General features: G+C 39.9%; 1 protein-coding gene across 1 annotated transcript in view; it reads left to right on the top strand.

The window, feature by feature from the left end:
- The first annotated feature begins 3,144 nt into the window (after window positions 1-3,144).
- MICU2 (mitochondrial calcium uptake 2) overlaps window positions 3,145-27,150 on the top strand; it is a 111,572-nt gene continuing 87,566 nt past the window's right edge. The window contains exon 1 of the mRNA XM_001150674.7: window positions 3,145-3,456. Within this exon, the coding sequence (XP_001150674.1) occupies window positions 3,247-3,456 (210 nt within the window). The 5' untranslated portion in view covers window positions 3,145-3,246. The remainder of the gene's footprint in view (window positions 3,457-27,150) is intronic.

Genomic DNA, 27,150 nt, shown 5'->3' with positions numbered 1-27,150 from the left:
TCTTTCAGAATCCAATAGCAATTTTTGTTTTTCTCCCCACACATGCTAAGATCAAAGATGTGTTTGAGTTAATAATTTCTTCTAAAATGGAAATACAAAGGAGTAGATATCTTCAGTAAGAAAAACTAGTTGACCTCTTTTGTTCAAGACCAGTAACCCAGAGGGAATCGAAGTGTTGATTGTCAGTAAAAAGGACAATAATTTGAAGAAGCGTGTGGATAGTGGCTAAGAAAGGCCAGGATAAAGTCTGGGCAAGCAGAAGAAATACACTGGTGGAGCATCTGAGATTCAGAAGAGGAGCTCAGCCTCAAGGCGGGTGGGGACGCTGAAAGGGAAGCATGAATACGCCAGTGACAAATGTGCAGAGGGTCAAGGGGGCTGACAACTGTTCCACAGACTGGAGATCATTGTGTGGCCCCTGCCTGGCCCTCAGGACACTCCAAGCCAGTCCCCACCTAGCCCTTCTGCACCAAGCCTGTCAGCACACACTGTATGCAGCCTCCCCCAGGCTCTCACCCTGCCTCAGACCCCAGCAAATTCCAGATCAAGTCTTCTGTCTTCCCTAGATGATTTTCTGCCTGTGCCAGCCCACCTCACCCTTGCCTCTCTGTACAGTATAAAAGTCAGAGACAATTGTTTTGAAATTCAAGCCTAGCCTCTCCAGTGAAAATAAAGCTCCTTAAGAGCAGTTTTTCTGACATATCACTTTCGTTCTTCTTCAGAAAAAAAGAGCAGGAGTAAGTGAATTAAGAATACTTTGAAACAATAAGTATTTCCATCCTGTTTTCGTCCAGTTATTTAAAACAGCATACAATGTACAGCTTTAGAAGCAGCTTCTTATTTGGGGGTTGGTTTATAAACTGCATGGTTGAAAATACATCCCAGCCCAGGACTTTACAGCTGATGATGAAGAAATGAACAAAGCTGGAGCCCAAAAAGACCAATATAGTCAATGTGCTTAGACAAATGTCAGCAGCTGCCAAGGAAGATTTCATACTTAGAATGGTTATTCGACTAGAGATTGGTTCTATTATAAGAATTTGTTTCCTCTGCATAAGAAAAGTTTGAATACATTAAATTATAAGTGAGAGTTCTAGATGCCTGGGCACATAATGAAAATTTAAAAAATAACTAATTACACTGTTTTCCAAGTGGGTTCAAAGATTTTTTGGCAAAATAAAAAGAAGCTTTTGTTTTGAAAATAAAGTACCCCAAAGGAATAATATACTTCTGTATTTCGGATGGCCAAAGCATAGAAATATGAACCCCTGAGTTTCATTTGTGCCATTTATTTATTCACTTATTTACTCACTCATTGAATGTCTATTATGTGCTGGGCATTGTGCTAGGTGCTAGAGAAACAGAGAAAAGGAAGACATCTCACCCACAAGGATGTCAAATTGTGGGAGAAAGACAATGTTCTTAAATATGCTATATGTTTTAATAGGAATCTAAACTTATCTTGGGCTTAAGGCAATACTGAGTAATAGATGCCAGGTTTCATTAAATACCTAGAGGAACTGTGTGAATTAGGCAGTTAGAAGTATACACGTAAAGACTGTGGTTTCTGGAAATCAAGAATAAACTACAAGGTAAGACATCCAGGGTGTCCAAAATATCCTAGAAGTCCTATTATCACCAGGAAACAAGCTAGATGTCAATAGTCCAGAAAAGCAGGACATGTGCCAAAGCTACCAGAGTTAGCAGAGGTGAAAAACCGTCCAGAGGTTGACAAAGTCAGGCTAGATACGAAAAAGCAGGAAAATCTCAGGTTAAGATGGGCTAGTGATCTGGAATCATGGACATTCAGTCAAGCTCATTTGTGTTCACAGGGCAGAAGTAAACCAAACCTTGACCACAGTAAACGCACATCTGTCATGAGCCTACCATGTGCCAGGCATTTGGCTAGTCACTTTATATAAAATATCTCATTTAGCTTCCCCACCCCAAACTGTAAGAGGGTTGTTCACAGATGAAAAAATTGAGACTCAAAGAGATTAAATACCTTACCCCAAATAGCAGTGATCATCTACCAAATCGTGAGTTATTTACAAATGAGAAAATGGAGACTCAGAGAGATTAAATAATTTGCCCCAAACCACAGTGATCATCCTGGTAGAGCTAAGATTGAAACCTCGAGGTCTGGCTCACAAGTCTGTGAAGTGAGGCTCATCTCTCTACTTCCTACCTGGGAAGGCACACTGAAAAGTAAGTCCAGAAGCTGAGGGAAAAGTGAGGAACATCTGACTGCAGATTAATTTAGACAAGCGGGCTAAGAGAAAGGGAGCAAGGATTAAGGGCAGATAATAACAAAGGGATCCACGGAACTTCCACTGAATGATCAAATTAGATTTCGTGTGACAGGTTTTTGTTTTTGTTTCTTGAAGTTTTGTTTTGTGCAAAACTTCAAGACAGCAGTGATTATGTGATTAGGAGTCTTGGCCCCTTTGATGTTGGCTCCGTTACTGCATGCCCAACTAAAGCTTCTAATAGCTGGGGACATTTCAGAGGCTGAACAAAGAGTTTATTAAAAAGAGTTACTCAGGAAAAGTGAAGACCAAAGAATGGAGGATTGGAGACTGTTAAATAAAACCAAGTAGTCTGCCTCAGCTACATCACTTATCACCAATGGAACAGCCAGGACTGAGGTATCGTTCTAAATCTGCACTGGGGAAAACCTCTGGGTCCCTGATGATAGAGACATGAGGCTGGTGTGCTGCTGTCTCTGACTTTTAGTTCTAGGTAGGATAAGAGCTACTATCAAACCTTTTGTTGAAACTGAATTTAAATTCATTATAAGCAAATAGTGAGTGACTGAAATAAACAGAATGCCTTGTCTGAGAGTTGTTTTAGCAGAAATGAAAGAACAGTCAAGACTATAAGCATAGGAAGACATGAACAACACAGATGCAGAAGAGACTATTTCAAAAAACGTTTCACAGTTTTACAAGATGAAAAAATGAAAAGGAGAAACCTGCCCACACAACCGAGGGCACTATCTTGTTTTGGACTAGGAAGTCATATTATACTGTCTTCATACTCTTCCTGTCATCCCATCCCCACAGCCTTAGAAGGCAGCCCCGGAACCGAAGGCCACCTCTTGCGGCTGCGAGCGTCGCCTCAGCAACCGCACCCACGGCGCACGCCCGGTAGGCGGGGCGGAAGCCTGTCGGATGTCGCGAGAGTTCCCAGGCGGTAGGCGGCGGCGCCGGGAGAGAAGCGCCGTGTAGATGCGCTTCCGCAAAGATGGCGGCGGCTGCGGGTAGCTGCGCGCGGTTGGCGGCCTGGGGCGGAAAACTGCGACGGGGGCTCGCTGTCAGCCGACAGGCTGTGCGGAGTCCCGGCCCCTTGGCAGCGGCAGTGGCCGGCGCGGCCCTGGCAGGAGCAGGAGCGGCCTGGCACCACAGCCGCGTCAATGTCGCGGCGCGGGATGGCAGTCTCACAGTCTCCGCACAGGTACGGGACGAACTCCTTCTGCTAGCCCCAGTCAAGCTCCTCCCTCCCCTGACGCCCTTTGGCGGGGAGTGGTTTGGCGCTGGGCGGCTCTCCCGGAGCCGTGGGTGGAGGTGCCGCTGCGGATCGGAGCGCCCTGCGACTGGTGGGACTCGCTCCTTCCTGGACCAGCCCCCGGCCTGAGCCCCCGAGGGCCTTCGAGGCTGGTGACCGGAGATTCTGCCTCCCTTGGGAGAACCCCGCGGACGCTGAACACCACGGCCCGCAAAACTGGCCGCACTAATTTAGTGGTGATGAGTGTGGGCGTGTCTTAATTCGAGGCTCCTGATTCAGAATCTCACTGCGCCTCGCCTCTTGCTACCTCTCTGGTCAGTGAAGTGGCATTCACATCCGCAGGTGGTTTGCGTCCAGTTACCCCTGTGGGATATACCTTTGTTAACCTTTGCAACTAAGTTTTACGATCTTTTCTTTATATAGCATGATGAAGTTCTGTCGATTGCTTTTTTAAGTCACGAATGTGTCAGCCACAAAAATTAACCAGTTGATTTCCAGATTTTATTATCAACTTTAAGGAACATTATTGCATGATTATAAACCTTAATATCTTAGTGGACCATAAGTTCTAAGCAAAAATTGCTCCTAAAACCTCCATCTATTAAAGACAAGAGTCTGCCGGGCGCGGTGGCACACGCCTTTAATCCCAGGGCTTTGGGAGGCCGAGGCGGGTGGATCTCCTGAGGTCAGGAGTTCGAGACCAGCCTGGCCAACATGGTGAAGCCGCTCCCCACCCCAGCCCCGTCCCCCCGGTCTCTACTAAAAAATATAAACAATTAGCTGGGTGTGGTGGCGGGAGGCTGAAGTAGGAGAACCGCTTGAATCCGGGAGGCGGAGGTTGCGGTGAGCCAAGATCGAGCCATTGCACTCCAGCCTGAGCTAAAAGAGCGAAACTCCGTCTCAAAAAAAAAAAAAAAAGATTCAAGTTCCCTATTTCAGGATAGATGATGTTGTAACGCATTTGAAAATTTGAATGAGTAGTGCTTTAAAATTTTTGTAGACTTAGTAAGTTTTTACATATGAGCTTTTTTGAAAATTGAAAGTAGTAGTTTATTATTTTCTTTTTTAGATTTACATTATGCCTTTCTAGCGAAAAACTCAAGGAACATTCAGATACAACAAAAAAGAGAGGAAAGAAGGCCTTCTGAGTTAAAATTAAGTATTGGCAACTGATATTCCTTATTTGTATTAACATACATTATAATTATATTGTAAACATATATAATGGAAAGATCTATTATCTAGTGTTTTTATAGCATTTTTGTGAATCTTGTGCCAAGGAGTTCAGTGTATTCATCATTAGTTTCTCTCCCCTAGATTCATCCTGGTTTTTTTGTTTGTTTTTTGTTTTTGTTTTTGTTTTTTTGAGAGGAGTCTCGCTCTGTCGCCCAGGCCGGACTGCAGTGGCGCTATCTCGGCTCACTGCAAGCTCCGCCTCCCGGGTTCACGCCATTCTCCTGCCTCAGCCTCCCGAGTAGCTGGGACTACAGGCGCCCGCCATCGCGCCCGGCTAATTTTTTGTGTTTTTAGTAGAGACGGGGTTTCACCGTGTTAGCCAGGATGGTCTCGATCTCCTGACCTCGTGATCCGCCCGCCTTGGCCTCCCTAAGTGCTGGAATTACAGGCGTGAGCCACTGCGCCCGGCCGATTCATCCTGTTTTTAAGACCCTTAGGTTAATCTTCTCCGGAGTATCACTTTAACCACACAGTGTACCCTTCTTCAGAAACCCTTCTTCAGTGTCTCATTTTGCCAAGAGTAAAATGCACTTTTTTTTTTTTTTGAGATGGAGTCTCTTTCTGTCACCCAGGCTGGAGTGCAGTGGCGTGATCCCGGCTCACTACAACCTCTTAACTCCCCGGTTCAAGTAATTCTCCTACCTCAGCCTCCCAAGTAGCTAGGATTGCAGGCATACGCCACCACGTCCAGCTAATTTTTTTTTTGTATTTTTAGTAGAGCCGGGATTTCACCATGTTGGCCAGGATGGTCTCGATCTCCTGACCTCGTGATCCGCCTGCCTTGGCCTCCCAGAGTGTTGGGATTACTGGCGTGAGCCACAGCGCCCGGCCAAAATGCACATTTTAAAACTTTGTCTTTCAGAGCCTTTTATAGTCACACTCTGACCTGACGCTACTCAGGCACCTTCCCACTAAAGTGATTCACTCACTATCCCTAGAACAAGACTTAAATACCGCTCACCCGCCAGCTGCAATTTGTAGACTCTTGATTTCACTTATCCATCTAATTGTTTTTTTTTTCTGGCCCACTTCTAATCTTTCTCCTTTTAAATCCCTGACTGGATTCTAAAAGCTTCACACTAGTGTAGTTATTTTGGATTCTCTTCCCAACTCTCAGCTCTCCTTCCCTGCAGCTTTGTAAGTTTAATCTTAGCTAAAGTAATACAGAAACCATTTTATTATCAATCGTTTTATAAGGTCTGTTGGCATAGCATTTGCCTGATCTGCTATTGGACCGAGACAGTGGTTCTCATCCTTTTGCCACCACGGTGGACATTCCTTTCAGCATCAGTGGCTGAATACAGGAAGGATTGAGAGGACCTATAGGTTGAAAACTTTGCCTTCACCTCAGTGATTTTGATAGATTTCCCTAAGAAGTGGGCCTACTACCACTACTTTAGGGACAGGTGTGCGTAGTTGAGCTAGATATATACCAGAATTTTGGCTTGTGATGAATCTTTCATTGCAATAGAATTTTATGCATTAATATAGTTACATTGGTATTCCACGTTGGTAAACTCTTCCTGACGCGGCCCTATAATAATAGTGAATATGTCCGGCCGGGCCTGGTGGCTCACGCCTGTAATCCCAGCACTTTGGGAGGCCGAGATGGGCGGATCACGAGGTCAGGAGATCGAGACCATCCTGGCTAACACAGTGAAACCCCGTCTCTACTAAAAATACAAAAAATTAGCTGGGCGTGGTGGCGGGCGCCTGTAGTCCCAGCCACTCGGGGGCCTGAGGCAGGAGAATGGCGTGAATCTGGGAGGCGGAGCTTGCAGGGAGCCGAGACCCTGCCACTGCAGTCCAGCCTGGGCGACAGAGCAAGACTCCGTCTCAAAATAATAATAATAATAATGATAATAATAATAATAATAATAGTGAATATGTCCTTCATTTTCAGTCATTACACTAAGTGCTTTTTTCCAATAAAAATATAAATTTATATTAATGGAGTCCTACACTTTTCTAGTTCCCATTGTGACCAACAGCTTGCATTTGTGAGGGTCAGTCGGGAATTAAGGGTAGAGTTTCATGTCATGAAACAGTAGATAAATTGGAACCTTCCTTTTTTCTTTACTTTCTTCCTTTCACAAGTATTGAAATCTTACTCTGTGCTAGACAATATGCCAGGAGCAGGGATTAGAGACACAGTTTATGTGCTTACAGTTTAATGGGGAACGGCAGTTTTAATACAATGTGATAAATGCTGTGGTAGGGTTAAATACTGGGTGCTGTGGAAGCATAGTGGAAGAGTATTTCACAAAGTCTTGGTTTCCTGAAGGAATTATGTGTAGGTTGACACCTGGAGGGTGACTGCAAGTTTGCTAGGCAAAGAGAAGGGGAAGAGTTTTCTAGGCAAAGGAGATAGCTTTACAGAGATCTGGAAGTAAGAGTTGGACTCAGCAGAGTAAGAGCTGCAAAAGATGGGGTTCAAAATTGGGTGTGAGCAATGGCTGGGAATCAGATGATTAAGTGTCCCATAAGCCATGTGACAGGAATTTTTATCTTGAGGACAGCAGGAAGCCATTGCAGGATTTCTTAACCCTCATGGACCCCCATATGTCCATGCATAGAATTTAGGGGATCCATGAACTTAGAAAAAAGATTACATTTTTGTTTTCATTGACAAAATTTCATCGACAAAAATTTTGTTTCATTGTTTTCATAAATTGTTTAATGTTTTCTTCATTTAATGAATGTAGGCAACAAGCTATAGTGGTATTACAGTAACTGCCTTTGTCATGAACAGAAATCTCAGATATTTTCCTACTATATTAGAGTTGTTGTAAGTATCTCAGAGTATCACTTCTTCAAAATGAAAACACTTTTTAAACCTGCCACCATATCATATTATTTAATGCATAAATAAGTCCATGTAATACTATGTCACAAATTTGTTTCTGACCTTTGGAAAGAGTATTGGGACTTTAGTAAAGGGAGTGAATTGAAAACTAGATTTAGGGAGCTGTTGCAATAATTCAGGAGAGAGTTGATGATAGCTAAATTAGTGGATGAATTCAAAAGACATTTAAAAGATAAATTCGTAAAGACTCTGAATTGCAAGTCTATGTATGGTGTTGTTACACCTGGCCAACAAAATAGTGCCTCCTACAAAGAAATTCTTAGTGGAACTTGTTTTAGATCATGTTAGCACATCAGTTATTTCTATGTAAACTGCTGCTTTTAAAACAATATTTGAAAACTTTTCTAAGCTTTTAGTATTACTCCCATTACAATGTTATATTTGATTCAGACATGTAAAATCAGAAATCATAGAAGGGAGGAGACAGACTTATTCTGTTGTTCCAGTCCATTCTGCTATAAAAGGATAGCTTCATTCTTAAGCCTTGATACATTTTTTGAAATTATAAAAAGTTATTTCAATGGAGAAGGGAGGTTTAGGAACCTAGAGAGTTTTAGAGTTGGAAAGGTATAAGTGTACTTCTTTCCTGCAGGAATTTAAATAATAAAAGTGTTAAGGCAGTGGTCCCCAGCCTTTTTGGCACCAGGGACTAGTTTCATGGAAGACAATTTCTCCACTGATGGAGGTGGGGGTGGTTTTGGGATGCAGCTGTTGCACCTCAGATCATCAGGCATTAGTTAGATTCTCATAGGAGTACAGTTCACAATAGGTTTTGCGCTCCTATCAGAATCTAATGCTACTGATCTGACAGGAGGTGGAGCTCAGGTGGTAATGCTCTTTTCACCTACCACTCACCTCCTGTTGTGTGGTCCGGTTCCTAACAGACCATGGACCCTTACTGGTCCATGGCCCATGGGTTAGGGACCCCTGTGTTGTGGTTACTATTGTATTTCCTTATTATAAGCTAGAATCATATATTGGCAAATCCAAACTGATTAAAACAAACCTCCATTTCACTAAGTAGATACTCAACAGTAGATGATGAGACTAAAAGTAAAGCTTTCTGAACCATTACTTTTATTTTCTTTTTTTGGAGATGGAGTCTTGCTCAGTCACTCAGGCTGGAGTGCAGTGGTGCAATCTCGACTCACTGCAACCTCCGCCTCCCGGGTTCAAGCAATTCTCTGGTCTCAGCCTCCCAAGTAGCTGGGACTACAGGTGAATGCCACCACGCCCAGCTAATTTTTGTATTTTTAGTAGAGACGGGGTTTCACCATATTGGTCAGGCTGGTCTCGAACTCTTGACCTCAGGTGATCCGTCCGCCTCAGCCTCCTAAAGTGCTGGGATTACAGGTGTGAGCCACCGCACCTGGCACCATTACTATTTTAAGTCATTGTAATAATGCCCAAAACTGGGGAAGAAAAGTAAAAACAGCAAAGCCAAAGTAAAATACAATATAGTTCACAGTTGACAACAGTGATATCAGTGATATTTTATTTGTTATTGTTCACTCGTTAATTGCATGAATATTTCATTTACTCCCTAAATTTTCTTTCCAAATTATACGTAATATTGGATACTTTAGTTTTTTTTAATTCATAACAGGTTTTTGTTGTTGTTGTTTGCTTTTCAATAGAAAATTTTTCCACTACTGTTTGAAAAATAAAATTATTTTGCATAGCATTCTCTATAATGCTGTATTTTTTAATCTAAATAAATACAAATTCCTTATTATACAAATTCATTGATATTTTCTTTGATATGTTTATTTACATTTGTATTTATAAATACGTAAAAGTCTTCTCTGTTATCAGTTGTTTTTTTTTTTTCTTTCATAGTACTTATCGCTCTTTGAAATTCTTTTTTTTTTTTTTTTGAGACAGAGTCTCACTCTGTTGCCCAGGCTGGAGTGCAGTGGCGTGATCTCCACTCACTTCAAGCTCCACCTCCTGGGTTCACGCCATTCTCCTGCCTCAGCCTCCCAAGTAGCTGGGACTACAGGTGCCCTCCATGACGCCCGGCTAATTTTTTGTATTTTTAGTAGAGACGGGGTTTCACCGTGTTAGCCAGGATGGTCTCGATCTCCTGACCTCGTGATCCACCCGCCTCGGCCTCCCAAAATCCCTGCTGGGATTACAGGCATGAGCCACCGCGCCCGGCCCTGAAATTATTTTATATACTTGTTTATTTCGTCTCCCCTTACTAGAATGGCCTCTTGTCTTTTTCATCTCTGTATTCTTAGTACCTAGAATAATCGCAGTCACATAATGTCACATCATAAATGTTTATCTAGGGTGAATGAAAGAACTGAAATGCATTAAATAACAAAGTGACCTTCTCTAACTTCGGTTTGATTGGCATTTATAGAAATATTAGACAACCAATATCTAGAAATGGTTAGAATCAGCTAAGTTACTAACTGTCCCAGATATATTAAATTACACACTTAGAGCCATAGAGACATGTCATCCCATATTCCCATTAGAAAACATAAGTAAATAAGAGACTTCGCTCTTATCTGCTATGTCCCAAGGGCCTAGAAAAAAGTCTGGCACATAGTAGGTGCAGTAAATATTTATTGAATGGGTGAATTAATTGATGACATCTATAATGTTTTAATAATAGATATACCTTTGTCTCTGAAGTTTAAAGATGGGTCAATTTAACCTGTGACTACATATAAGATCGCATTTTTAATATATATTATTAACATTTATATTTGTCTTTATATAGCAAGATTTTGTCCTTTGCTATCACATTAAAATATCAAATATTCATTTTAGAATTTAAGATTATATTTTCATTTCAATTATTGAGATGCTTCAACTGGTAAACCTCAAGCCAATTAAATTATTTTTAAATTTGGAAAATAATCCTGACATGGCAAAAACCAACTATATTAATAAACTATTTTTGCATTTTAGTCAAATGCATGTTACGCATTTTACACCAACTGAAGATATAAATATAACAAGCTCTGTATCTTAACAATTGGCTGAAAATCCTCTTAGCAAGAGAATGGCTTTGGTTTACATACTATGTGTTTGAGGTAGAGAGTAAGCCCTATAAGAACCTGAATGTGAGGCCGGGCATAGTGGCTCATGCCTGTCATCCCAGCACTTTGGGAGGCCGAGGCGGGTGTATCGCTTGAGATCAGGGGCTTGAGACCAGCCTGGCCAACGTGTCGAAACCCCATCTTTACCAAAAATACAAAAATTAGCCAGGCACGGTGGTGCATGCCTGTAGTCCCAGTTACTTGGAAGGCTGAGGCAGGAGAATCACTTGAACCCCGGAGGCGGAGGTTGCAGTGAGCCAGGATCGCACCACTGCACTCCAGCCTGGGTGACAGAGCCAGACTCTGTCTCAAAAAAAAAAGAACCTGAATGTGGCTGACTTAGGCTTCAGGGGTGAGAGAAAGCTGCTTTGCATAATGCAAGCAGAAGAATTTGGAGCATATAAGGAAATGTGGGGGGAAGTGAGTCCTGGGAGTGGAGATGGAGGGAGAAGGAAGGACAGGATTGGAAAAGCAACTCTGTAGTCTTAAGATCTCCCCTTCTTTCAGCCCATCTTAAGTAAAGCCTAGCAAATGCACAAGTGCTTTGATAGAGTTGCACAAGGCTCCCGTGGTTTTAAGCAGAAGTAGCACTGAATGGAAGTGATAATCAAAAGAGGAGACGTGGAGAATGTAAGTACCTCCATTGCAACCTCCATTGCAAGTACCTCCATTGCAGTTCTTAGCAACACTCCTGGAAGGATTTTGAATATTACTAGATTGTGAAATTAAAGGTAGGATTTATCTCTATCAGAGTCCAATAAGGAGAAAGAAATCAAACCAGTAATTTGAAGAAGGAAATTTAATGTAAAAAAGTAGTAGAAGGTGATTGACTACTAAGGGAGCAATACTCACAGGGGTCCAGAAGTAGCAGGTGTCAAAAAGTAGCTACTGCCTATAGGCTGAAGGAGAGTGGACTGTGAAGGAACTAAAGACTTAGGAGAGGTATCCTCCTCCACCCCAAAGCAGGGATTGAGCCTTTTCCAAGAGGCTGTGCCTATCACAAGAATATAAAGCCTGCTGCAGCTGAAGAAACTTGTCAGATGGCACAGGCCACAACTAGTCTGTAGAAGGAGCCTGCCATTGGTGGAAGGGGTGAGTGGGCTGGAACTAGTGTACAGTATTGACCTGCTGGGTGGAAGAATGTGGCCTGAGGGCCTGGCTTAGAGCTACCACAGAGGTGGTGCCCTGGAGCAGCTCATAGCTGCAGCCTGGTGGGTTGTGTGTGGCCTAAGGGCCCCTGGAGCTGCCGTGGAAGCTGTTCATTAAAGCTGTTTGGAAGCCACCCACCAGTGTGTCCTGAAGGTGCAGCTGAAGTCACTATGCCTGCCTACCAGTACTAATTGGAAGTGGTTCTGGCTGGTCTGTGAGGGCCTTTGGGCTCCAGTTCTGAATAACAAAAGGTGGACTGAGACCTGAGAGGAAAGTGCCTTTTTGGCTCTGCTGTCTTGCAGTGTCACTCCCATGCCTTCTGTGGACAGAGTTATCCCAGCTGGCAAAGGAGAAGAGTTTACAGAGTCCAGCTCTAGTATCACCAAGCAAAGAAGTGTGGATTTTAGCTGGGAGACAATAAATTGATAACCGGTATACAGTTCTAGAGAGTTTCACCCAGGTTTCAAGAAGCAAGGAAACCCCCAGTTGACTACTTGTAATGGTACAGGGTAAAGATTTTCTTTTCTTTTTTCTTTTTAAGTTTCTGGTTTTTATTCTTAAAATAAAGTTTCTAATTTTGTCTTTACTTGGTTTTTCTTTATTCTAAAAAACAAAACAAAAACAGGATACATGTGCAGAACATGCAAGTTTGTTACATCGGTATATGTGTGCCATGGTGGTTTGCTGCACCTGTTGACCCATCCTCTAAGTTCCCTCCCCTCAATCCCCACCCCCTAACAGGCCCGGGTGTGTGTTGTTCCCTTCTCTGCATCCATGGATTCTCAATGTTCAGCTTCCATTTATGAGTGAGAACATGTGGTGTTTGATTTTCTGTTCCTGTGTTAGTTTGCTGAGGATGATGGCTTCCAGCTTCATCCATGTCCCTGCAAGGGACATGATCTCATTCCCTTTTATGGCTGCATAGTATTGTATGGTATATATGTACCACATTTTCTTTATTCAATCTGTCATTGATGGGCATTTGGGTTTGTTCCATGTCTTTGCTATTGTAAATACTGCTGCAGTAAACATACGTGTGCATGTGTCTGCATAGTAGAATGATTTATATTCCTTTGGTTATATACCCAGTAATGGGATTGCTGGGTCAAATGGTATTTCTGGTTCTAGATCCTTGAGGTCGCCACACTGTCTTCCACAATAGTTGAACTAATTTACACTCCCACCAATAGTGTAAAAGTGTTCCTATTTCTCCATAGCCTTGCCAGTATCTATTGTTTCCTGACTTTTTAATAATCACCATTCTGACTGGCATGAGATGGTATCTGGTTGTGGTTTTGATTTGCATTTCTCTAATGACCAGTGATGATGAGCTCTTTTTCATGTTTGTTGGCCGTGTAAATGTCTTCTTTTGAGAAATGTCTGTTCATATCCTTTGCCCACTTTTTGGTGGGGTTGTTTCTTTTTTTCTTATAAATATGTTTAAGTTTCTTGTAAATTCTGTATATTAGACCTTTGTCAGGTGGGTAGATTGCAAAAATTTTCTCCCATTCTGTAAGTTGCCTGTTCACTCTGATGATAGTTTCCTTTGCTGTGCAGAAGCTCTTTACTTTAATTAGATCCCATTTGTCAATTTTGGCTTTTGTTGCAATTACTTTTGGCATTTTTGTCATGAAGTCTTTGCCCATGCCTGTGTCCTGAATGGTATTGCCTAGGTTTTCTATTAGGGTTTTTATGGTTTTGGATTTTACATTTAAGTCTTAATCCATCTTGAGTTAATTTTTGTATAAGGTGTAAGGAAGGCGTCCAGTTTCTGTTTTCTGCATATGGCTAGCCAGTTTTCCCAGCACCACTTATTAAATAGGTAATCCTTTCCCCATTGCTTGTTTTTGTCAGGTTTGTTGAAGATCAGATGGATGTAGATGTGTGGCGTTATTTCTGAGGTCTCTGTTCTGCTCCATTGGTCTATATGTCTGTTTTGGTACCAGTACCATGCTGTTTTGGTTACTGTAGCCTTGTAGCATAGTTTGAAGTCAGTTAGCATGATGCCTCCAGCTTTGTTTTGTTTTTGTTTTTTTTTTGCTTAGGATTGTCTTTGCTATATGGGGTCTTCTGTGATTGCATGTGAAATAGTTTTTGTGTTTTTTTTTAATTCTGGGAAGAGTGTCAATGATAGTTTGATGGGAATAGCATTGAATCTATAAATTACTTTTGACAGTCTGGTCATTTTTACAATATTGATTCTTCCTATCCATGAGCAAGGAATGTTTTTCCATTTGTTTATGTCCTCTTTTATTTCATTGAGCAGTGGTTTGTAGTTCTTCTTGAAGAGGTCCTTCACATCCCTTGTTAGCTGTATTCCTAGGTATTTTTATTCTCTTTGTAGCAGTTGTGAATGGGAGTTCATTCATGATTTGGCTCTCTGCTTGCCTATTGTTGTAAAGGAGTGCTTGTGATTTTTGCACATTGATTTTGGATCCTGAGACTGCTGAAGTTGCTTATCAGCTCAAGAAGTTTTTGGGCTGAGATGATGCGATTTTCTAAATATAAAATCATGTTGTCTGCAAACAGAGACAACTTGACTTCCTGTCTTCCTATTCGAATACCCTCTATTTCTTTCTCTTGCCTGATTGCCCTGGCCAGAACTTCCAGTACTCTGTTGAATACGAGTGGTGAGAGAGGGCATCCTCGTCTTGTACTGGTTTTCAAAGGGAATGCTTCCAGCATTTGCCTATTGAATATGATATTGGCTGTGGGTTTGTCTTAAATAGCTCTTATTATTTTGAGATATGTTCCATCAATACCTAGTTTATTGAGAGTTTTTAAACATGAAGGGATGTTGAATTTTATCAAAGGCCTTTTCTGTATCTATTGAGATAATCGTGTGGTTTTTGTCTTTGGCTCTGTTTATGTGATGGATTATGTTTATTGATTTGCGTATGTTGAACCACCCTTGCATCCCAGGGATGAAGCCGACTTGATCGTGGTGGATAAACTTTTTGATGTGCTGCTGGATTGATTGGGTTTGCCAGTGTTTTATTGAGGATTTTTGCATCGATGTTCATCAGGGATATTGGCCTTATGTTTTCTTTTTTTGTTGTGTCTTTTCCTGATCTTGGTATCAGGATGATGCTGTCTTCATAAAATGAGTTTGAGAGGAGTCCCTCCTTTTCAGTTACTTGGAATAGGTTCAGAAGGAATGGTACCAACTCCTCTTTGTATTTCTGGTAGAATTCAGCTGTGAATCCATCTGGTCCTGGGCTTTTTTGGTTGGTAGGCTATTAATTACTGCCTCAGTTTCCCAGCTTGTTATTGGTCTATTCAAGGATTCGACTTCTTCTTGATTTAGTCTTGGTAAGGTGTATGTGTCCAGGAATTTATCCATTTCTTCTAGATTTTCTAGTTTATTTGCGTAGAGGTGTTTATAGTATTTTCTGATAGTAGTTTGTATTTCTGTGGGGTCAGTGGTGATATCCCCTTTATCATTTTTCATTGTGTCTATTTGATTCTGCTCTCCCTTCTTTATTCTAGCTAGTAGTTTATCTATTTTGTTAATTTTTTTTCAAAAAACCAGGTCCTGGATTTGTTGATTTTTTTTTTTTTGGAGGATTTTCTTGTCTCTATCTCCTTCAACTCTTCTCTGATATTAGTTATTTCTTGTCATCTGCTAACTTTTGAATTAATTTGCCCTTGCCTCTCTAGGTCTTTTAATTCTGATGTTAGGGTGTTGATTTGAGATTTTTCTAGCTTTCTGATGTGGGCATTTAGTGCTATAATTTTCCCCTTTATCATTGCCTTAGCTGTGTCCCAGAGATACCTCTTTGTTCTCATTGGTTTCAAATAACTTGTTGATTTCTCCCTTAATTTCTTTATTTACCCAGGAGTCATTCAGGAGCAGGTTGTTCAATTTCCATGAAATTGTGTGGTTTTGAGTGAGTTTCTTAATCCTGAGTTCTAATTTGATTGCACTGTGGTCTGAGAGAGTGCTGTGATTTCAGTTCTTTTGCATTTCCTGAGGAGTGTTTTACTTCCAATTATGTGATCAGTTTTAGAATAAGTGCCATGTGGCTCTGAGAAGAATGTATATTCTGTTGATTTGGGGTAGAGAGTTCTGTAGATGTCTACTAGGTCCACTGGATCCAGAGCAGAGTTCAAGTCTTGAATATCCATGTTAATTTTCTGTCTCATTGATCTGTCCAATACTGACAGTGGGGTGTTAAAAGTCCCCCACTAATATTGTGTGGGAGTCCGAGTCTCTTCTCTTTGTAGGTCTCTAAGAACTTGTTTTATGAATCTGGGTGCTCCTGTATTGGTGCCTATATATTTAGAATAGCTCTTGTTGAATTGTTCCCTTGACCATTATGTAATGCCCTTCTTTGTCTTTTTTTGTCTTTGTTGATTTAAGGTCTGTTTTGTCAGAGACTAGGATTGCAACCCCTGCTTTTTTTTTTTTTTGCTTTCCATTTGGTTGGTGAATTTTCCTCCATCCCTTTATTTTGAGCCTGTATGTGTTTTTTGCACGTCTCCTAAATACAGCACACCGATGAGTCTTGACTCTTTATTCAGTTTGCCAGTCTGTGTCTTTTTATTGGGGCATTTAGCCCATTTACATTTAAGGTTACTATTGTTATGTGTGAATTTGATCCTGTCATCATGATGCTATTTAGTTATTTTGCACACTAGTTGATGCAGTTTCTTCGTAATGTCATTGCCCTTTATATTTTTGTGTGTTTTTGCACTGGCTGGTATCAGTTCTTCTTTTCCATATTTAGTGCTTCTTTTTGTTTGTTTGTTTTGTGTTTTTTGAGACAGAGTCTCGCTTTGTCGCCAGGCTAGAGTGCAGTGGCGCGATCTTGGCTCACTGCCACCTCCACCTCTTAGGTTCAAGCGATCCTCCTGCCTCAGCCTCCTGAGTAGCTGGGACTACGGGCGAATGCCACCACACCTAGCTAATTTTTTGTATTTTTAGTAGAAACGGGGGTTTCACCATGTTGGCCACGATGGTCTCGATCTCTTGACCTCCCAAAGTGCTGGGATTACAGGCGTGAGCCACCACGCCCGACCAATTCTTATTTTCTAACCTTTTAACATTTTCAGTTCCTGGGTGTGAAGAATAAGAATAGGAACATGTTTTAATGGATGTTTTATTTTGTTTAAATTTTGAAAGTGACCACAAAGAGAAGATTTATTTTTAAACAAGATATTTGATATCATGCTTCTTTTAGGAGCTCTTGCAGGGCAGGCCTGGTGGTAATGAAATCACTCAGCATTTGCTTGTCTGGAAAGGATTTTATTTCTCCTTCGCTTATGGAGCTTACTTTGGCTGAATATGGAATTCTGGGTTGAAAATTATTTTCTTTAAGAATGTTGAATATTGGCCCTCAGTCTCTTCTGGCTTGTAGAGTTTCTGCTAAGAGTTCCACTGTTAGTCTGATGGGCTTCCCTTTGTAGGTGACTTGGCCTTTCTCTCTGGCTGCCCTTAGCAGTTTTTCCTTCATTTTGACCTTGTAGAATCTGATTATGTGTCTTGGGGTTGGTTGATCTTCTCATGGAGTATCTTAATGGTGTTCTCTGTATTTCCTGAATCTGCATGTTGGCCTGTCTTGCTAGTGTTATATATAAAGTTTTGGTGCTGCAAAAGAAATAGCACTCGAATATAAAATTTTCTTTTCTCAGCAAGGCAAGGTACTTCTATAGAAGGGTGCGCCCTTACAGACGGAACAATGGTGAGCGCACACTTGGACAAGGGAGGGGAAGAGGTTCTTATCCCTGATGCACGTGACCCTTGCTGCTGTATTTTTCCCCTATTGGCTAGGGTTAGACTGCACAGGCTAAACTAATTTCAATTGGGTAATTTAAAGAGAGTGACGGGGTGAGTGGTTTGGTGGGAAAAAAATGGTTATGACAGAACAGGTGATCAGAATCATGAAGTCAGGGTGGAGTAGGTAATCGGAAGGAGTCAGGGTGGAGCAGGTAATCCGAATGAGTCAGGGTGGAACAGGTGATTGAAATGAGTCAGGGTGGAGCAGGTAATCGAAAAAGGTTGCTTTATGAGGAAGTTAAGTTTAAAAGTAGAAGGCAAAGAATTGAACATACTGACATATTGATTCTTTGAAGAGAAATTTAGAACTCATATCTAACAACCCCTACCCTTGTGTTTCCTTAACAGCTTTCTTTTCAAAGTTTTTTTAACATGTCTTGGCTTAGTTGTTTTGCTTGATTTTCCAAAAGAAGAAGCTTCTCTGGATAAGGTGGAGGATAGTTAAGGGAGGTTTTAGTAAGTGCCGTTTTTATGAGCCTCTGCACCAACCTACGGATGTATGGTATGACACAGCACCTGACAAGAATAAGTACACCCATTACGGCTGTGAGGGAAGTAAGAATTGAGGCTATTATTCCTTTCCATTTACCAAACCACTTTTCTAGCCATCCTGTAAAGGGGTCATTTACCCCTGAGTTGCAGGCTAACTCATTGGGTAGAGAAGTCAGACCTTGCAGTGCCTTTGTTATACTTCCATTAGGGGCAGTGTTGTTTAGGATGAAGGTGCAACATTGAGTTTTAATCATGATGCAGACTCCTCCTCTTTCTGCTAATATCATGTCTAAGGCTATCTTATTTTCCCAAGCCATCTGGCTAGTAGCCCTTAATTGTTCAGCTTTCCTTTAATAGCATTTTTAGTGTAGTTAATAAATCGCTGTTGGTTGTAGTAGATGTGGTTTATCTAATCTACATTTTTATTGTTACCTATCAAAATATTGACTTAAATCCTGCAGCTATTTGATTTTGGGCTTTAAACTGATCTGGTATTCCCCACGAGATTCTAATTGTGTCTAAACAGACCTGAGAGTCGAAAGATCCAAGGGGCTTCTCTTGCTTTACGATGTCTTATTTTTCCTTCCTCTGGTTGATGAGATGCTAGGGTGAAAGGGATAGCCAACTGGACTAAAGCACAAGTGCCACTTCTGGTTATTCGGCAGAGTGTCCAGTAAAGGTCCACCGCACATCCGCTTGGGGATGAACAAGGGCTGACTCATTGATAAGCTCTTGAAAATTCTTAAGCTCACTGCATCCTTCCAGTCTCCAAGGAATGCTAAATTTCCTCCCTGTCATGAGAGACACGAAGTGAACTTAGTGTTAGGAGATGGAAGCTAGATGGCCCTTGGGGGCTGACCTGCAGGGTGCTGGACTTTGGGATATAGCAGAGAGAGCTTGGGATGACTTATTACTTGAGGCTGTAGAGTCCTGGAAAAGAACTACCATGCAGCCCGCGCCTGGTCAACTGGAGGACCACCTTAGTGGAAAGGGGACAGTTTGGGCCTCTGGCCTGCCATGCACACAAGCATAACAATTGTTTTGTTTAACGTGTGGATGGAATATTTGATCCATTCCAACCAGGCATTTGCATCTTGGTATCCTGTCTTAATTGCCAAAGTTTGTTTTAAGTCTTTAACTTCTATGATCCTCTAGTAAAATGAATGTATGATTTTAGGAAATTACAAAAACCGGTTGGGGCAGTCCATCCTTGCTCTTTAGTGGTCCGCAGAACGTTGGACCAACTATGGCATAAAAGCTCTACATCGGGGGGCAAGACTCCTGGTTGACACTGGGGTCTGTATTGAAATGCTGAATTTGATATTATTTACTTAATAAAATTTAAGTCGGATGTCTTCATGTTCAGAGAAAGCAGAATGCCTCCACCTATGCAGTTCGAAGTCTGACTTCTTTGAATCTATCAAAAAAGAAAAATCAAGATTCAGTATTCACTGAAATGTCATCTACTTAAAGTGCACATTTAGTTTTTAGTATCTTATAACTACCATTCTGAAGTACTTATACCTAACTATTCAGCTTTTATTCATCATTTTACTAATACTTAGTATAGTCCCTAATTCATGATAGGTACTAATTAATGACTGTTAAGTGAGTGAGTGGTTGAATGAATGGTAAGAGTGTCCAGCTAAAGCTGTGCTTAAAATGGCTAAATTCACTTCGAAATCAGCATGCTTTTCCTCCGATCTATAATCCATTCATATTGTTCCTATGCCTACTTGCATTTGCAGTTTTAAAGCATTTTCACCTATCACTGAGTAGTGGCTATCTCCAGAATCTTCCTTAATTTAGGTTTGGTTAATGTTTCCTCATGATTCATGCACTTTTTTCACAAATACCACTAAAGCCATGCTGTGTCCTTTTCAGTGCATCATATTAGGAGGTAAACAAATTAGATTTCTACTGCTGATAATTACAATTACTTTTATCATTTGGTAAGAAGACATCTGTCAGGTTTCTTCATTAAAAATTTAATAAGTACTTTATACTCATTAATAAGTATTTTGTGGGGAGATAATTTTGTGGCTTCATAGGGCTTTGTCCTCTCCACTGTTTACTCATTTATTCATTTATATCTACGGACTCATGGATTCCCATTTTACTCAAAGAGTCCATTTATTTTGATACTCAATTGCCCCATATGTAACCAGTCTCCTGAAAGCTGGTGCCTTGAATACTCGGTTCTCTCCTCCCCTCGTCCCTGGCAAAGGGGAGGAAGGAAGAGAGGGTGCAGCCAAGTCTTGATTAACCCATCTGAGAGAGGAGAGCTTTTAGCTTTGATGTACAAAATGACAGATAATTTTCCTAGGATATAGATTATACTCTCTGGAATGTCAGACAAATAATGTTAATAATGGGAAAGAGGGAAGAAGATGCCTGGGAGAGCAGCTTCTAGGAAAACAAAATTAAGCATCTTCTCTCACCAACTTTAGTGCATCATTTTTACATAATATATTTAAATGTTTGTATATTTATGCTGACCTTGATACTAGAAAGATTTAAAGTGACTTAGAAAAATGCTGCGCAAGTTAGAATTTTTAAATGGAGAGAAAAATGAGAGTAATAAACATAAGCTTAAGCTATAAGGAAGACTAAAATATATGCTGTAACACGCCAGGTGTGTTGGCTCCCTCCTATAATCCCAGTGCTTTGAAGGCCAAGGCAGGAGGATTACTTGAGGCCAGGAGTTTGAGGCCAGCCTGGGCAATACAGCAAGATCTCATCTTTACAAAAAAATAGAAAAAAAAAAATGGCCAAGATTGGTGGTGTGCATCTGTAGTCCCAGCTCTTTGACAGGCTGACGTGGAAGGATCTCTTGAGCCTGGGAGGCTGAGGCTGCAATGAACCATGATCACGCCATTACATTCTAGCCTAGACGGCAGACCAAGACCCTATCTTTAAAAAAACAAACAAAAAACACAAGTAGAAAAGTTGGATTTTCATAGCAGCAGGGATATTTTTTCTGTTGCAACAGGAATGAAAGCAGAGGGTATGGTAAATTCTAGAAGCTGATTATAGACTAATTCTACATTTTCCTTCTATTAAAAAAGGCTTACAGAAGAAAACGGATAGTGAACTGCTCTGAAAAAGAAGTAGATTCAGGGATCTGTAATCGTCAGAGGGATCTTAATCTGCTACTGGAGCGGGTAACCCAGATAGTTAGGGGGAGAGGGGATAATTTACAAAACTGTGAAACTGAACCATGAGAGCTGAGATGCAACAATTATGATAAATATAGGACCAATTGCCACAAACTTCTAATGGCTTTCTTCTAGTGAGTCAGCTAATTGGGGTTTTTTAATGTTGCTGTAAAGTATTATCTAAAAAATGTTTTTTCATAAACCTTGGTATTTGAGTTTAATACAAGTAATATATTGGGCATTAAATTTAAAAATTGTCAAAATTCTAAAATAGAGAATACTAGATGGTTTGCTTTTCTTTGATATTATTTAAATTCATATTTTGAACTCATTTTTTATTTTGTGAGTACAATCTGACTAAAAGATGACTACAAATGTTAAATAAAAGCAAGAAGTGTGGACCGTTATGTTTAAACAAGCAGAACTATATTATTAATAACTTAGGAAGTGAATTTGCAGTTTTATTAGTTGTAGAATCTTTGTCTATTGCATGTCAGTGAATATTTTAAACACTCAATGTAGTTAATAAGATGGATCTATTTGAATTTGCTATAAGAGCCCTAATCATAAAATTAAATTGGCATTGTTTTCTTTTATTTCAAGCTCTCTGACCATAGATTTGTAGTGATTATTTTTGTGAAAAAGAAAAAATATATATGCTAATAGGACATTAACAGTAGGTAAAACTGGAACTTATTGGAGTGTACTGCTAGTATATTTGTGTGCAGTGCATTGGTTTAATGACAGTACATGTAAAATTGGTAGGCCAAGAGCAGTAAACTTTATAGCAACATACAGAAGTTTAATAACCATGAAACATTGTAATCCCAGTGAAGACTAAAGCTTTCTTGCAACAGTAAAGGAAGAATGCAAAGAAGTTTTTATACTTTACTGCCTCAGGTAAAAATATCTGTAGAAACAGGTGATGACAAAGCTATGATGTTAATAAACCCAAATGGAAGTCAAAAATCAAAGTTGTAAATGGCTAGATTATGAAAAGAGAGATGACAAAGTTATACCCTGTAATTAGATGTAATTTGTGCTTTTGGCATAGCTGTTTGTCCTGCATGAATGAGAGGTTGTCTTACATTCCTTCATTGTGTAATAGGACAGTAGTTAACGATCCTACTGTAAATCTATACAGTGACTCTTCTGGGGGAAAGAACAACAAATTGTAACAGCAAAGTATATTTAACCTTTTCTTTTGCATTTATATTGTTTAGTGGAATCCAAGTAAATATTACTGTTTGTTCTTGTTCTATAAACCATGTGTTTTGGTAGCTAATATATACAAATTATGCTTCTGTTACTGTGAATTTTGGAGTTTTATGAATTACAACAGTGCATAAACATACCATAAGCCACTAATAGTAGCAGTATATGAATTTAAATGTTTTATTTATAGTTTAAAAAGCAGTAAATATTTGGTAGAGTAAATTAGTAGTAAATATATTGTCTCAATAACTTCATAAATAACATTATTAAATGTTTTCAGAGTATAAGTAATTTCAATATAAAAATAATAATGAATCATATTTTTTAAGTATAGCCTGGACTTAAAATTTTCATAGACATCTATGAAAGTTCCATAGATATGTGGTTCCATAGATAGTTCATAGATATTTCTAAGGAAATAAGGTGTTATAAAATCTGAAATTTATCCACATGGATATCATTAGCTTTGTGTGTTGTGTACTAGAAACTTGTATACCTTAAGATCGCAGGCATCTTTGTCCTCAGTCCCTCATCACTTAGCTGTATGTACCCTGGAAATGCAAACCTTTTTTTTTTTTTGAGATGGAGTCTCGCTCTGTCACCCAGGCTGGAGTGCAGTGGTGTGATCTCGGCTCACTGCAAGCTCCACCTCCCAGCTTCACACCATTCTCCTGCCCCAGCCTCCCGAGTAGCTGGGACTACAGGCGCCCGCCACCACGCCCAGCTAATTTTTTGTATTTTTAGTAGAGACGGGGTTTCACCCTGTTAGCCATGATGGTCTCGATCTCCTGACCTCATGATCCACCCGCCCCAGCCTCCCAAAATGCTGGGATTACAGGCGTGAGCCACCGTGCCTGGCCAGTGCAAACCATTTTTAAAATTAGGCAAAATGAACCTTAAATATGAAAGCACAATGTGTTTCCACAAACTGTTCCAGATATTTCAAAGGAAAATATGAATAATGCAGCACATCTACTGTTTGAAATTATGTCATTTTTCTTATTCACTAGTATATGCAATTAGAAGATTATATACAGTGAGAAGCTGTAAATGGGTTGATTTCTATGTTTCTTAAATGTCAGGAGATTAAATCACACTGTTGTTTTAAGGACAAAAACTTTTTCAGTTTAACTTGGTCATAATTGCCCAATTAAGAAACCAGCTCAAATCAGCACATTTTCAATATGGCTCTGCCTCCATTCAGGCCCAGTCCTGGGAAGTTCTGGAATGCTTGGAATGCTCCAGGATTGAATTTCAGGTCAGGGAACTGCTCTTTCGGTGATGGTAGTAGTACTGCTTTGACTGTTGCTTTAGCGGGAGCCCCATGCATGGAGCTGTGACTGCCCTACTGCAAAGGAAAAACAGGAAACAGCTGAGCACTTCCCAAAGGCTCATTTAATTATCAGATGATAACTGATCCAGCTGCCGACATATGTTGAAGTATATATGAAAGACTTGTCTGTCCTAGTATTTCCTATTTTCAGACATACCAAGTGTAAGATACTTTAATGGCAAGCCGGAAAATAATGATTATGAGGAAGCATTGGGGTTTAACCAGGAAACCGTTGCAATACAAAGAAGGCAATCAGTAGTGTATGTTACAGAGACACACTTTTATTTTTTAAAAAACTTAATACTGACTGATCACTTTTTATCAGTGATTGAAGCATGTTTATTTATTTAATACTGCAACTTTTTTGTTTTTGTTTTTGTTTTCTACTTATATAGACAAGGTCTCTGTCACCCAGGCCAGAGCATAGTGGTGCAATCATAGCTCAAGGCAAACTCCTAGACCCAAGCAGGCCTCCCTCCTCAATCTCTCGAGTAGCTAGGACTACAGGCACGAGCTAGCCCAGCCTTTTTGTTTTTAAACTAGTACTTTGTATTTCATTAGTAGACTTGACCATTAGGCAGTGCTTAAATCCATCTTAAATTATAGTTGTAAAAAGATTGCTTCCTGAAACACTGAAGAAATGGTTATAAATGAAGTTTCCATGCTGCAAAAGAAATAGCACTCGAATATAAATTTTTCTTTTTAATTCTCAGCAAGGCAATGTACTTCTACAGAAGAGTGCACCCTTACAGATGGAACAATGGTGAGCGCACACTTGGACAAGGGAGGGGAAGGGGTTCTTACCCCTGACGCACGTGGCCCCTGCTGCTGTGTCTTTCCCCTATTGGCTAGGGTTAGACCGCACAGGCTAAACTAATTCCAATTGGCTAAAGAGAGTGACGAGGTGAGTGGTTTGGTGGGAAAAACGCTTATGGCAGAGCAGGAAATTGGAATGAGTCAGTGTGGAGAATGAGCAGGTAATTAGAATGAGTCAGGGTGGAGTAGGTAATCGAAAAAGTTGTTTTAGAAGGAAGTTAAGTTTAAAAGTAGAAAGCAAATAATTGAACGTACATATTCTTTGAAGAGAAATTTAGAACTCATATCTAACAAAATAATATTTTATGTTTACTGAAATTCTTTGATATATATCAGGAAGGGGGCTAGAGCTGTTGCTTGTTTCTCAATTCTTTTTTAAAAATTACTTATGTTGGCTTTTTTTCTTATTGAAATACATGTATATTATAGAAAAATTAGGGGAAAAGTCAAAAGGAAACTTGTAAAAAACCATCCTCTTCTTATGATGACTTGAGAAGACTAGTTACTGTTAAAAGTTTTGGCTATTGTATCTTCAGTAGATAGAGTTTTTTATAGAAATAAAGCTATTAGTGCTGAAGCTAAGACATGATTATTGTAGTTCCACATTGTGTCATTAGAGGGAAAGTAAGCTGTCCAGGCCCTTTTGGAGACTAGCCCTTGCCTCTGTCTCCTTGCTCTCCAGTCTCTTGTCATCCGTATTTCTCTTTAGTTGTTTCTCTACTAAAAGCTATAAGTATTTATCATAGTTAATGTGATGGCCACTTTCTTATATAGAGCAGGGGAAGGCACCCCGCAGTGGCTTTGTTGCCACATCCAGGAAAAGGTATAGTGAAAACAAAAATCAGAATTATGCAGATATGCATGTAAGGTTTTGTTAAAGACCAAGCTTTTATTAAAAAATTTTGTATAGCAATGATTTCCTGTAGTTCTTTGCTTTATTTGTGCTAGATAGCAGTTGTGTGTATTCTTTATTTTAATTAATCTGCTTTAGCTGGTGACATTTTTAGACGACCTGGAATTAATAGATTTTACATTTCATACTTAGTCATGTTGGGGAAGCTCTTTTCACTTAAATTTTAAAAGAGACCTTTACTACTAGATATCAAAAAGGGACTGAGTCAAATATTCATCTCAGCTGTTTAAACTTCATTAACTATATACATTATTCTAACATGTGCAGTACTTAAAATTGAGACATTTTATTTTACTAATTATTGTATTTTACCATTTTATCATTCATCTTTGTCATTTTTCCTGATCTTTGAATAGGGTGTGAATCTGATTATGTGGTAAAAGTTACATACTCTTTCCCAAAAAAAATGCACAAACATGTTTCACACAGATTTCAGGGAGTTATGAACCCCAGAAGTATGATTATGTCATGTAAGGTTAACAACCTCTGCTGTAGGCAGAGTAGTGGCTCACACCTGTAATCCCAGCACTTTGGGAGGCCAAAGTGGGTGGATCACTTGAGGCCAGGAGTTTGAGACCAGCCTGGTCAACATGGTGAAACCCCATCTCTACTAAAAATACAAAAATTAGCCTGGCGTGGTGGTGCATGCCTGTAATCCCAGCTACTCAAGAGGCTGAGGCACGAGAATTGCTTGAACCCAGGAGGTGGAGGTTGCAGAACCTCTGCTCTAAATTTTCAGGTTACATCCTTGTCTCTTCCTAGTTCTTAGTATTTATCCTTCACATAAAATGTTTCAAAGGCTAGATCTAAACTTATTTTCCACTTCACTGCTTTGATTACATCACTATATTACTGCTAATTTTTACCTGCTGTTACCTTCAGATCAGGTAATTGTTGATGTTTGCCTCTTGCTCTTCACTAGTTCATCTCTTTTGTTCTGACTCTGTACATTCTCTATTCTAACCCAGTTAGCCCTGTTTTACTAGCTTATCCTGTTTACACCTTTATAAATGGAACAGACACCTTTGTCTGTTGCCGCTAACCTTCATTGTTCAAGGGAGCTTCTTCAAGTTTATTCATCCTCCAGCCTGTAAGTGAGTTGGGGTATTCAAGTTTTCACAGCCTAAGGAGTATACCCATAATTTCAGGAATATTATTAATACTGGTAATAATATTTGTTACTTACATGAAGTTTTATAAAGTTATAAGTTAAGAGACTATCTAAACAATAGCCCATAAATATTTAGAAACTAATTTTAGACTAAAAGTGACAAAATTCATTTGAGTTTTCAAATATTTATGAGTTACTCTTAAATATTTAAGAGTACTTCACAAGCAATTCAAGTTTGGAGATTTAGGTTGCCTGGATCATTGTAGAATATCAGGCTCTGTCTATTCTAGTCTACAAATGTCTGCTCCCCTCTCTTCCCAAGATCTAACTAGGATTATTCTTGATTATAAAGACACAGGAGTAGATTCGCCAATAAGTTTTAAAAGGGAAAGATTACCCAAATGCTAGCTCTGTCCATGCCTACCCTTAAAAGTATGTATGTAACAACTTATAAACTACAAGTTTTCACTGGTTTTGTTTCTCATATAAGATTCCAAAATTCTTGGGGATCAAGGTAAA

This window comes from Pan troglodytes, chromosome 14 (assembly GCF_028858775.2).
Source record: "Pan troglodytes isolate AG18354 chromosome 14, NHGRI_mPanTro3-v2.0_pri, whole genome shotgun sequence".
Taxonomy (NCBI): domain Eukaryota; kingdom Metazoa; phylum Chordata; class Mammalia; order Primates; family Hominidae; genus Pan; species Pan troglodytes.
The sequence above is the reverse complement of the archived record's forward strand: the minus strand, read 5'-3'. Positions and strand labels throughout refer to the sequence as shown.